The sequence below is a fragment of the Squalius cephalus genome, assembly GCF_949319135.1.
Source record: "Squalius cephalus genome assembly, chromosome: 21".
NCBI lineage: Eukaryota > Metazoa > Chordata > Actinopteri > Cypriniformes > Leuciscidae > Squalius > Squalius cephalus.
Genome location: NC_137142.1, coordinates 17,351,591 through 17,365,339, shown reverse-complemented (window position 1 = coordinate 17,365,339; position 13,749 = coordinate 17,351,591). Strand labels below are relative to the sequence as shown.

Genomic DNA, 13,749 nt, shown 5'->3' with positions numbered 1-13,749 from the left:
GACCGTTAATAGATGCAAAAATAAACGGGCACTACTTTTCCTTTGATGGTTTTACATTCAGGTGAATGCTGCTATAAGTTTTCAGTGCCCATGGTGCTCTGATATCGCCTTTATTTGTGTGTGGCCCTGGGCACTAATGATAGCATGCAGGTTTTGGTAATAACCTTGTTTATCTCCTCTTTATGGCTCAGCGAGTAACAGTGGGTGTCGTCAGTGGTGTGCGTTTTTAACCCAAGCGTAATGCTTTTCCCTTTGAGGTGTAAAACCAGCCTTAGTTGTAACTTCAAGTGGCAGGAACATATAAGAATGTTTTGAAATGAATACCAGTTTCACTGAACTCTATACAATTGTCGTTTTTTTTTTTTTTTTTTTTTAATGACCCAAAATTACTATTAATCCCAGAAAGAGTACAAAGCAAACTACATTACTCTTTATTTTGGCTTTCATCATGAATTCAATGTCCTCTATGTTGGACCCGCAATTGGATGTTTTGAACAGGGCAACTGCGATAATGTTGCGTAAAAGTTGAAATACCAGAATCCTAAATAATGATACTTGCTTATTTAGGGATTGTTCACTCAAAAATGCAAAGCTGCTGTTTTCCATACACTTCCATACACAGTTGGTCCTTATGCACTTTTATGTGGAACAGAGCATCTTGGACATAAAGCTTAATATTTCCTTTTCCACAGTGGATAGAAAGTAAGTAAATGATCAAATAATTACATTTTTGGATAATTTATCCTTTTAATATTCTTACAACTGTGTGGAGTAGTCTGGCAAGTCAAGGTTCTTGTTCATTTTTACAATGAAAACAGTCACAAACAGTTGAAAAAAAATATATATTAATTTTAAGGAATAATGTTGTTATAAAATAAACAAAATTACAATATTAATAACTAAGTTAATATATTTGGTGAAGTATTTAATGATGTACAAATCATCTGCATGTTACATGTTTGTGTACATTGCAACAAAATGACCAATTATTATATAAAACATATTTATATACAATAAATCCAGGAATGCAATGGAAGCAAAGTTGATCTCAGTAAACAACAAACTGACTAAATACAACATCAGAAAGTTTGACATTTATGGTGCTTGTGAGCATGTGGCCATGAATGTATGTGGCTCACATAAAAGCATTTGCCTTGATTCAGGTTGCATTTTCTGCATCGTTTTTCTTATTTCTGTAGGTCCTCATGAGGTCATTTTAATCCCACTCATTGTACACCCAGTACAATCCCTCATGCTTTTTTATCAATGTATTTTTTCCTGCAAGTTTCACAATCTGTCTCAGCAATATATTAGCAGTAGATCTTTTCTCGTACGCTGGCCTGCATGATACTGAACAAATTATTTTTTGATGAGTCTGTTCTCTTGCAGTCTTGACCCATTTCCTGCCTCTTATGTAAGTATTCTACATTACCTCTTTTTGAATCAACTATAATGTTGTTTCAGGGTACAAGGATAGAAGTCATTTAGGCCAGACTAACTGAAAGAGACTGTTTTTTTTGTCCCCGTTATTTTATCCGATTTATTTATTTATTTGGTCTCAGACGATGAATCATAACACCTTGCAGAATGCATTAGTCCATCTTTGCATTCACAAGCGGGAGCATCATTATTTTTCACCATTATTGTTTGTTATTGCTTTCCCTTCTGCACATCAAATCTAAGGATCGGAAAAGGGATGCAGGAAAGATGGAAGTTGAGAATGAATTAAGCCATAGTGATTAGAAGACTACACAGAGGTGGAAAAGAGATGATGTACAGACACAAATATAGGGATTCATATTTTGGTCCATTTTCTTTGTAACTTTAATACAGGTTGGCTTTAATTTTATATTATTGCAACTGATATTTTTACTAGTTAAATGAAAATTGCTTTTATTTCATGTATGTTTGTTTTGACACTATCTAGATGCTATAGTTGCTAATAGTGATCAAAATAATACTCCATAAGACCCTTTTTTAATTTGTATTTATTTATTTATTTATTTATTTATTTATTTAATGTCATCTTCAATATCCCAGCTTTCTGTTTCAATAAGATACACATCAACAAATGAACACAAGAACAGCATGACTGACATGAAGACTAATTTAATGTAGACATAGCTGCACATTTCTAAATGCATGCAGTTTTACAGGATTATATTGGATCTACAATTTCTTTTAAAGAGAAATCCATATTACTCTGGTCTTTAGAGAAAAAGTAAAAGCTGCTCTCCTTCATAAAAGCGATTTTTCGTGTCTTTCAGAGGAAAACTCCAAGTTAAGAGCGGCATGAAAAGTGTGCAGCTTGATGAATTATGTAGCCTAGTTTTCTCTCTCTTTGCATTTGATGAGGAGCACAGAGAAACGTTTCTTCACCAGGCATGGCGGGGCCACCCGTGACGCTTCTGACACATGAAGCAAAAGGGGCGTTCCACGTAACCATCAGAGCTCTGTTGTCTCTGTTCTCAGCAGGTCCCATGATGCCACCATCATCATTTGTGACACCGTGCCTCAGTGTTGCATCTGTTAATTGTTCTCAACATAAAATTTAATGGTGATATGTGATATGTTGAACAGATCTCTTGGTATAACTTTCTGTTGAGATGAACAGATGCTGCGGGCCATTTATTTATGAAAATGGGAAATAATATCTTTCATAAGTTTGAAAACATGCGTTGACCCTTGTGTATATAGAAGAGGTTTGATAACAGAACAACAAAAAGTGAATTTTGTGCTCATTAATAGAAGTTTGAACTTGAAGGTCAGTTAAGAATTGAGCAGTAGTTTGGCTTATTATCGGCTACTGTCGTGATTGATATTGTTTATAAATGAGTGCCTAGAAGCATTTCCTAGAGCTATGTGACCCTGCCTTCTGAATCTGTGGGTTACTTGCAGTATAAGGCCATTATACAGCACATCAGGGTCATCTTTAGATGTTTGTATCCTTGCCAGATTCAGACTCGTGTTTAATAATACAGTATTTGTTTTAGTCTTTTAAAAAAAAAACTTTTATTTTGAACTATGTTGTCACATTTTAGTCAGTTTAACTTAAATGGTATCTGATTTTAGTCTTTGAAAATGGTTCAGTTGAAAGTGCAAGTGTTTATTCTTTAGATATTCATTGTTAGTGTTTTAGTGTGTTATTATGGCAAGAACGTATTTACATCATGACTAAAACATTGCTTGCATTTGCATCAGTTTGACTATGATTGGATTATTTGAAAAAAAAATAGTTTTTTCTTTTTTCAGTATCTTGTGGTATTATTAATTACAAATCCTTTAAATTATGTTATGACACGCCTTTTTGTGAGGCAAAACTTTTCATCAACAAACGTTTTTTTCCAGTAATTGTTTTTAACAAGAACAATGCTCATTTGATTCAATCATTTCAAAACCTCAAGACTTCTCAAAACTGGTTCAAGCTGGCCTTGGGAGTTATGAATGACGAAATCTTGATCATCATATACCAGGACATCCAGAAGATTGAGTATTCCTCCTTGAACAATTGTTACAGCCAGAGATGCGGGACTGTATTGGTGCGCCTGGTGAACGGACCTCACTGATGTGGAGAAGAGGGACTTTGATCAAGAGTGGTACAACACTGAGTGCTTTCGGCGCTTTCTTCCCTTGACTGCTATATAACTGTATGCGTACAGAGAGAGTGAGATGAGATGAGAGATCTGTTCTGGTCCCATACTCTCTGATTCAGCTTGTCCTGCTCTGGTGCTCAGCAGTTGCAGACAAATTCCTCCGGGAATGCTCAGCGCAATAAAGAACCAAAGAGCCGAGTAGAGTTATCACACTACGCTGCGTCTGGGCCAGGCAAAACCGCATGTATTTTTAATGTGCTGCAAATAAGAAATACAGCCTAGTTTCTTTCTCTCTCTCTCTCTCTCTCTCTCTCTCTCTCTCTCTCTCTCTCTCTCTCTCTCTCTCTCTCTCTCTCTCTCTCTCTCTCTCTCTCTCTCTCTCTCTCTCTCTCTCTCTCTCTGTCTCAGTGGCTAATGAAGAGTCTTATCATTACCCACAAGACTTGGTTCAATTTAACGCTGAGCTTTGCTGACATGAGATAGGTCTCCCTGATATTTTCTGCCTTCAGTGTTTTCGCAGGGCGCTTTGTGAGTGTATGTGTGTGTGATGGTGTACAACACATTGCTTACTGTACTAATGACTTCACCCTAAAATTCTGGGCTGACTGGCAGACCTAGTTAAGCTGTCTTGTGAAGTGGAAAGTTTGGTGTGTGTCTGTGTAAACTGAAGGGTGATTCACCTATTATCCTTATTTTGAGGTTTCCAAGCTTATTTTCACATGGCTGGACATTTGAAGTACTGAATTCCCCACTGCTGTAACTAGTTCCAACACTTTTATCGATGCCCAGAGTATTGAAATGGCAATGTACTCTGTGGAATCCTGTTTTTAGCCTTCTTTATTATTAAAAAGCAAATCATTTCAGCTGGCCGCTAAATGTAGTGGCTCCGTTTCTTCCGTCAACATGCTTCTGTTTATGCTCACTTCAGTTTTATAGGAAGGTTCAAAATCTCTGAGGAAAATTATATTGGTGTTTTGAACTTGGCATCATGAATGTGAAAAAGCGGAGGATTTGGTGTTCATTTAGAAGCAAACTACAAGAAAAAAGGGGTATGAAGCCAGAGAAGAAAATCAAGTTGTTTTCAAGTAAAGTGTTTTAGCTTGGTTCATTTGAGGTCTTGGCAGATCATTTTTCCTTTAGCCTCAGGTTAATGCAGACTGTGTACTTGCTTTACTCTTGCATCTTCATTCTTTATGCGAGACGGAGTTAGTCAGTTAATTACGTATTCTGATATTGTGCAACTAAGAATATGGATTAAAATGTGAAAAGTTCTGGAAGCTTGTAAAGGCTGACAGGTTCTCATAAAATAGATTAATTAAGAAATGCAATTTCTCTACTTTAGCATGCAAAGGGTGTACTTAATCTATCTGTATCTGAAATGTACTCTACACTTACACTATTGAACCAGTACAACAAACTCTCATGGAAATCCGTAATTTCTATGTTTTGGGGAAATTGGTGTCTAATGCATATGAATCTCATTAGTACGTTTTCATACGATCTGCTCGTGCTCACACCCTACTGACGGGTAGGTTTGGGGGTGGAACTTCATGCTTTTTTTTCAAAAAATGTTACATTTCCATATGAATCAATCACATCATACTAATTCAAACATTTTGTCATGAGGTCAGACTGTATAAGTATGTGATAATATCGTCGTCTCTATTGTAACAATAAAGGTGTGGTCACATTAGCGAAATTTTTTGTGACATTTTATGGGCAAAAATTTTCAATAGCTTAGTGATGTTGATGTGTTAAGCAAAGCTCGCATAGAAGTTACTTTCAAACCAAGCAGCAGAGTTGGTCAACTCTGTGAATCTGCGTTATCAACTTGAACCCGTTGTAAAATCTGCATGGGGAAATCTTTCGCTCTCACACAAAATTCCCGATCTTGTGGATTCCCGATCGCTATTGAAATGACTGGATTTCATTAGCAAAACAGTAGATGTTGACCGCACCTTAACATTTGTTTTACAAATATGTGTTCATTGTTTAAGATTAGAGGGAAATGTAGCTTTAAACATGGACCCTCTGGTTTAGTTACTGCTGTCTTTAGCAGATTAGCTAACCTAGTCCAAATGCGCAAAAATGCTAAATTATACAAATACTGAAACACAAAGCCCAAGGTATACTTTGGTTCACGCACTGTCCGCTTGACATAATTTTCATAAATTTTTTTGTCTGCACGGATGGTACAAGAGTAGCCTAGAAATCTAGACGCACCCTAGCGGCAGCAAAAAAATTTTTCAGCCAGTGTAGTCTAGCAACTCTCCGTTGACTTTCGAACTGGAAAAACCAAACTCTAGTCAGGCCAATCACATTGTGTATGGAGTAGGCGGGGCGGGCTTAACATAATGACGACTGAGTTGCGACGGTTCCCTGCTACTTGAAAATAAAGAATGGCGGCTGCTGCTGGCGAATAGCGGTCTTTCGAATCGGCTTTGACCGCGACTCTGGAGGACTTGGAGTTAAGCTGTTCTTTGAGAAAAGAACAAAGAATTGCACTTAAGTCATTCTTAAAAATGGAAGATGTGTTTGTAGTTTTGCCGACCAGATACGGCAAAAGTTTAATCTATCAACTATCTCCGCTGGTGGGAAAACGCTCTGGTTGGTTGTAGCGCTGTCCTATTGCGTGCAGAGGGAATTTGAAAGACAACCGTTTATCCCGCCCCTCGGATTGAGCCGTGCCAGTGGTGAGTTGCCAGACCTAACATCTTGATGTAGGTCTGGCTTGCCAGGCTAGTACAAGAGTACATGTGTGAGAAAACAAAGTCCACTAGATAGTGCGCATGCTACGAAAGTGTATTTCCGCACTCATGGCCATAGGAGTATACTTTGAAAGGCTCACGCACTCAACTGTGAGTTGAGAAAATGAAGTATACCTACATGGGCCTTAAGGCAGACAATGTGGGTTGATGGTAAAGTACAGTTTTCAGCTCACATTTATAAGTTCCCCGAGTTCCCACATCTTCTGAAACCTAGATTGTATGTACTGTATGTATTTTGAGTGCATAAATTATCCAACATTTAAAAACTTTTTTTTTTTTTGGTTCATCATCATCATCATCTGGGTAATTGTAGTATATTACTTATTGTATCATTTTCAATATGAACAACACTACATTAATTGCATCACTTACGCGACACAAAGATGGAGAATAGTGTGAAATGAGAAAGAGAAAATGATAGCATTATGGGTTTTAGTTAATTATTGTTTATTTGCTTTTTTGATTTGTCTCTTTATTGAAGGGTTGTGCTCATTGTTCATACATTTTATTTTATTTTTATTTTATCAGAAGTTCCCATTGAGATCAACAATCTTTTTTTTTTTCTTTACCTAAGAGAGATTTACCTATATTGCAAGACACATGATTCAATACTAGTGCAATTGACCCTTCGCTAAGCCCCGCCCTCCTTAGTTACTGTTGCTACGCCTGACAAGCTTATATTTTTAGCGCGCCAGACTACTGCTCACAAGTCGTGGAGCAAACGTAGGTGTTTTTGTTAATCCTGTCATCCCGGAATTTCTCCCCTTGTGTTTTAGGTTTTGGGAAGGAAAAAAATTCCACCCCCCTGTCCAAACTTTTAGGATACCGGGTATCAGATTTGCACAATCCATACGCACAATGCTTCGGCAAGTTTCCCTCGCTCGAAAGCTTGCCAGACCTCCAGCGCCTAGTTACGGTTGCTAAGCCACGATTGGCCTGTGGCGGTTTTCGGGCATGGCTTAGCGAAGGGTCAATTATTTATGTGATTTTGAAAATGTGTTGTTTGAAGATGCCTAATCATGACTTAAAGGGACACTCCACCCATTTGCATTAAGCTTTGCATGGTTAGAAACCCAGTCATACTATTGAATGGTCGTGCAACACTCTCTCATTTTCCCCTGAGACGGGAGAAATCCGTTATTTACCTCTTACACTTCCTCCTACAATGACGCAAAAATCGTCATTGTAGGAGGAAGTGTAAGAGGGGGGGATTTCTGTTGAGACTACAGACACTTGTTCCTCATCTTTCCCAGGGGGCGGGACCAAGCGTGCCGCACAAGCCCTGAAAAGTGAAGCCAAAACGTCTCGATCGCCCCCCGGTGACTGGTCCTAGTATAGGTCATAAGCCACTTTTTTCCAAAGGTGGTTTCTTTAATTTGCTGTCGTTTTTATCACGCTGATGTAAGTTCAAGTGTCTGTTTCAAAAATAAGTTGTTTTTTAGTTAGTTACGTGATGCGGTGGTGTAACGTCATGATTGACAGCTGTGATTGACAGGTTCTCTGAGTGAAGTAGTCACTGAAGCACCAACGGACATTTTTTCGGGATCTTCGGAGGACTGAGGAGATTGTATTTACTTTATTTTAACAAACCTCTTGTCGTACTGCAATCAATTTTTTAAAAAGTGTGCAGAATCCACTCTCCCTGAGTGCATTCTGCGAGAGTGAGGGCGGAGCGTTGATTTCGCGGCTTTACTTCCTGCTCACTACTGCGCAGGTCTGGTCCCGAGATCGCTACTGCGCAGACTCAAGTTCCAATATGTCAGCGCCATATCGGGACACTGGCGGCTTCACTTCTCATCAATGGAAGAGAGCGAAGGGGTGTCGTCCATCTTTTTTTACAGTCTATGGGCGGGACCCGCTCACGCTACAGACATATTACAGCTCAGTGGGTGGGACTTTACTCTCTGAAACTGAAAGCAATATCCTCCATCTTGTTTGAAGCTAAGCTAACAGGCGCTGTGGAGACAGATGTAAAGTTATGACAATAGCGGAGGAGAGTGCTCAATATGATATAGAAGAAGAGGATTTCGGAAGTCTGATGCTTGAATCAGGTGTTTGTGGCTACCTTTACAAGCCGCATTATAGCGAAGAGCAGCCGAGGCAGAAGACCTGCCTGCCGCGGACGGGGAGCCCGGACTGGCTCGAGTTAGGGCGGACTGGTGGCGCCGGTGATCTCACCATGCAACTACGAACCGCTACGAACACAGAGATAGAGTCCGTCTGCGGCAAAGAATTTCAACGATGACAATTTCTCCTGGACGAAATCTCTGAATCAGACGAGGACACGGACGTTTGTGTTGTGAACTATCCTAGTTTCGCACCGCATATGTTCTGACTGAACATCCAGGTACCATGCAAAAATTCACCTTTTCGAAAGAAATACAAACGAGGAGTAATGCACTAATGAGTTCGCCAACTAACTAGACATTTTGTGTGAAATGAATTTCAAGCTCTGGTGGAAGCTAGCCTTGTAGACGGAAGAGTGATTTCTCTTATAGGCAGATATGCGCTTTCTGGATTAGTGGGAGTGGCTTGCGGAGCTGTGCAATGTGGTGCATTGTGGGAGTTGTTGTCTTTCATACAAATGCGTCCTGAAGTTATTTTTTGTCTTTCCTCGGTCACGAAGGCACCAAATTCAAAATTTATTTTACATTTCGACTACATATATGACCCACTTTAAATAAAAAACCATGTTCAAATGGGTGGAATGCCCCTTTAAGGTCACTCCAGAGGGGAATATCCCTAAAATAAATGTACTGTCCTGTATTATCAGTATACTTTAAGATATCTGATTAATTAATATACCGATGAATACTTCATTGTTTTCCCGCTGTATATATACATGTTCCAGTCTTTATCTCGTGTCTTCATTTTTTGCTGTCTGCCAAAAGTTTTTGTATGTGCGAATTTTCTTTGATGTATTAATGCAGAATGTTTCTCTTTTTCTCTGATGTTTTTTCTTTTCTGGGGGACATGCACTATTTCCCTATGGACCTGGCTGGAAAGTGTGAGCAGCTTTTAGCTGCTTTTGATATGTACCCTGAGTGAAAAGGAAAAACACAGGAAAGATGCGATTGTGTGTGTGGAAGTGTGGGAATGTGTAAGGATGTCGTCACCATGGATGCCGGCGTCGGTGTTGTTTTCTGACACTAACTAATGACCAGTACAATCTTGGTGTTTCTGTATTGTTAGATTTACGAGCTTAGCGGGACACCCACCGCTGTGAGTCCTACTGGTCCTCGTCCGTTCTCTAAGAGAGAGCAGGAAGCTTTGACTGGGATTTATGACCTGAACAGGACAGAAAAAAAACTTCACCATGTACAGATGGAGCTTTGTCTTTTTCTGTAGAGCGTTGTGGTCTTATCAAGGGTGGACACCAAACGGATCAAAGGTCTAGGATGACGCAGGAAGTAGCATGTGTTGTCTTCCTGTCTGCTTTCTGGCATTGAGATGGCAGTGTTGGTGGTTTGCTTTTGTTTTTCTCTCTTTTTTTTTTTTTTCAAATTCAGACAACTTTTGTGAGGCTATAAGAAAATAATTTTTAGGGCAGTCAATTGTATTAATGTACAATTATCAAGAAATGTGTTTTCTAAGTTTAATATTAGCCTATTATGGTTTAATTTTTCATTCTGCTTTCTAAAGACTAGAGATTAATTATGATATAATATGTTGTTGACAGCCATAGGTTTTAACAGTAAGAAATTAAATCCAAATCTGTATATAGTGTATATGTTTCTTATGCTCACCAAGGCTACATTTACAGTATTTGATAAAAATGCAGCAAAATAGTAATTTTGTGAAATAGCATTACAATTTAAAATACATTTTGCCTATTTTAAAATGTATTTTATTAATTACTAGTTATTATTAATTATTCCTGCGATGGCCAAGCTGAATTTTCAGCATCCTTCACTCCAGTCTTCAGAGTCACATGATCCTTCAGAAATCATTCTAATATGCTGATTTGATGCTCAATAAACTTTATTATTATTATTGTTGAAAACATTTGTGCTGCTTAATATTTTGTGGAAACATCAATTTTCAGGGTTCTTTGAGGAATAGAAAGAAACAGAATTCATTTGAAATATAAATCTTTTGTAACATTATAAATGTCTTTACTGTCACTATTGATCAATTTAATATGTACTTGCTGAATAAAAGTATTAATTTATTTTAAAAGTAATAAGTACTAACCGGTATTGTATATACATTTATTCACATTTTGATTGATATGACCATATCAGTTGATCACTACTTTTAGCCATGACTATTTTCTAATTGTATCTGATTGATTAAATGTAGAACAAAAAGACAGTGAGCTAATATGTTTTATGATTAATACCTTTATCAAACTGCAATATGGCGTGATTTTTTCCTCTGCTGTGGATTGCTGTTTAGATTTTGACTGTGGCCTATTTGGACTCTTCCTGTCACTTTTTGGATCATACTGCGAGTAGCCAGTTCCACAGCACAGCAGCACTGGGATATTCTTCTGAAAGTGCACACGTTTTCTCTTTTACTTCTATACAGCAGCTGTTCTCCATTTGTTCTCCTGCATTGTTCTCCATTTGTTCTCCCGCCATTTTATGATAAGAGATTAAGGAAAAGTCCCCATCCATTTTGAAGGTTTTAATGTCTCCCTTGATATCAGTTGCTGAGGGGTTAGTCTTGTTGTTGATCTCAGTGGAGGTAGCAGGTTTTTTTCATGCTTACCTAGATGTGTATTCTCTAAGAAAAAGAGCAGGAGCGAGGGGAAGAGAGATCAAAAGAATCCCACAGAGAGACTTGCTTCACAAAGGGAAAGAAACATTTAAGAAAGTAAAAATAAAATGGCCCTCGTGGGTCATTATTCTCAACTTTCTCAGCGTACCCCACTGGGATATGAAAATGCCGTGCTGTCGTTGTTGGGAAAGCTCAGACAGAAGCTCACAGTCGCAATGTTAGGGCCTTTCTATGCTGTTAAAATGCTGATGTATATTTTAGCATTCTTTCTGAACAGTGCAGATATTTGATATATAATTAACATTTGTTTTCATTGAAAAATTTATAAAATATATATATATATAGATTAAATGGGTGTGTATGTATAAATGTATGAACACACACACACACACACACACACACACACACACACACACACACACACACACACATACACATACACACACTTACTTACACTTATATGTGTGTGTGTGACTTTGGGTAGCTATAGATTTAGTGTCTTTTACTTTTTCAAACTTTAAGAATAAGCATTTTAATACTTGGACTAAATTTGTATTTTGTTTCAGTTACCCCTCTTTTTTTTCTCTAATGAAACCACTTGTTAGCTTAACACTTAGCAGAGAAAGGGTGTAACTGTGGGTTGTGGTGCCACACTCAAATAGAACAATCAGCCACACATATCTATCTAAACATAGTAAAGAGGAGTGGAATATAGTTTTACTCCGTCTGTTTTTAGCGCTCTTATCCAGGCGGCAGGAGATATTTCTTAGACAGGCCTCGACCTCGGGCCGCCCACTGCACTATCTGGGATCAGAAACATGGCATCAAAGAAACACACGGGCCCCCGTCGTTTCTGCTTAAACTCACCACAGCAGCTCTACATGTAGCCCACTCTGCTCTGACAGAAAACACGCAGCTTAGGCGTTTAGCACTCAATGGCGTTCATTTAGAAGTGTAATCATAGCATTCTGCAGTATGTCTGCCAGTTTACTGGTGCCTCGAACCTCTGTTGAGTGCAAACGTCTGGTTATGACCAGTGTTCTTGACCTTCAGGTTCTACATCTCTGTTGGCTCTCATCTGAATGATAGTGTGCTCTGCTTTGAGCTAAAGTGCTTCTTTTGAATGCATTCTTTAATTCAGACACTCATGTTGTTTTTCTCTCTTTTGTTTCCTCTACAGCAAACTCTTCTCTGCTCGGTGGTGGAGGAGGTAAGTGTCTTATCATACTACGTTTTCATTGTGACATCATTTTGAGATGTTAGGTGGTTTCTCCATGGATTCTACAGCAGAAAATATATCGCCGTCCACTGGCAGATGGAGTCTGAGGTGTCCAACCATGTCTGGGGTTGCCCGTGTGGGCGGTTGAAGGTGCAACACTACCCAGGCCCTCATTTGGAAACATTTCTGCACACACTTTGACATGATTGAAGTAATTACACACAAAGCACGAGACATGGCAGAAGGGGCAGAGAAGTGTCAGGGGTGTGGGGTCATGAATCAACCCAATTACATCTGGAATTTTGAGACACCACACTTTTACAGAGGAATCCGTTTAGTCCCCAGATAATGAATGTAGGTCAGTCGTGTGCCCCCATTCGCACTATCCATTGTTTATCCATCTGTGCCACTGTGTCAGGGAGGGTCCCTCTCCCCTGCCACATCTCGGGAGCCGACCGCGCTTGATTGGGTCCCTCGTGAGGAAGCGATTACCACTCGTGATACACTATCCGTCTCACATCACACTCTCCTTAGTGTGGTTCTTATGTTATCTGATGTGTACTAAAAGCCCACAAACCCCCGTCTTTCTTCATAATAGCTCCAGAATAGACCCTTATCAGCCACTGTTACCGATTTCCCTGATTGGAGAAGTGGCAAAAAAAAAAAGAAAAAAAGAAGCCTGATTAAGGTTAGAGGTCACACGTCTGTGACAAAACTACTTACCACAGCACTTGTCAGTGAATCAGTGTGACCCCCACGTCTGGTAGTCAAATGCTTCTGTGGCTCTGTGCTTTATTGGCACCTCGTTGTATGTCATCATGGTCCTTTTATTGATTTGTCACGATGCGAAACGTCTTGAGGGCAATTTGGTTTCTTCATTATTTTGCTGTAATTGGCTTTTGATATTGGTGTGTGTGCGTGCGTGTGTGTCAGGGAGACTATTAGAGGATGTTCATCAGCAGCGGCAGGTGAATGAAGGCTGATGTAACACTCTGTGGGAATATTTTTGTACCTGAAAAAGATCTGTGAAAGGAAATATGCCTGTTAGCATTGCATCTGGAGTTGTTTTTTCCCCAAACATGTCATCCTGCAAACAAAACTTGCATCCCTGATAAAAAAAAGAGAGCTCATTGTCTTGTTCAGCACAGAAGGGAGTTTAATCAAAGCCCATATCAAGAGTATTGTCTCCTCTAATTGCCATCTCCAGATGTGAGTGCTAGAAAACCAATTAACCCATATCTATAAGACATTTGGTATAGTGTCAAAGAAGAAAACGAAAATGCTAATCCAAGACTGACAGCATAAGAAAACACATGTTAAACTCTGAAAACAGGGGGAAGCAGTTACACTAGTTTGGGATTGCCACTGTTATGATTGGCTAATGTCATTGCATAGGAAAAAAGTATCAACATCCCTATTATCCATATTAAACTGTCATTTACAGACA

The 13,749-nt window shown here is 39.0% G+C and overlaps 1 protein-coding gene across 1 annotated transcript in view; it reads left to right on the top strand.

Moving 5' to 3' along the window:
- The window catches only part of macrod2 (mono-ADP ribosylhydrolase 2), a 569,941-nt gene that overhangs the window by 145,336 nt on the left and 410,856 nt on the right, over positions 1-13,749 (top strand). Inside the window, exon 4 of the mRNA XM_079856275.1 lies at positions 12,264-12,293. Within this exon, the coding sequence (XP_079712401.1) occupies positions 12,264-12,293 (30 nt within the window). The remainder of the gene's footprint in view (positions 1-12,263; positions 12,294-13,749) is intronic.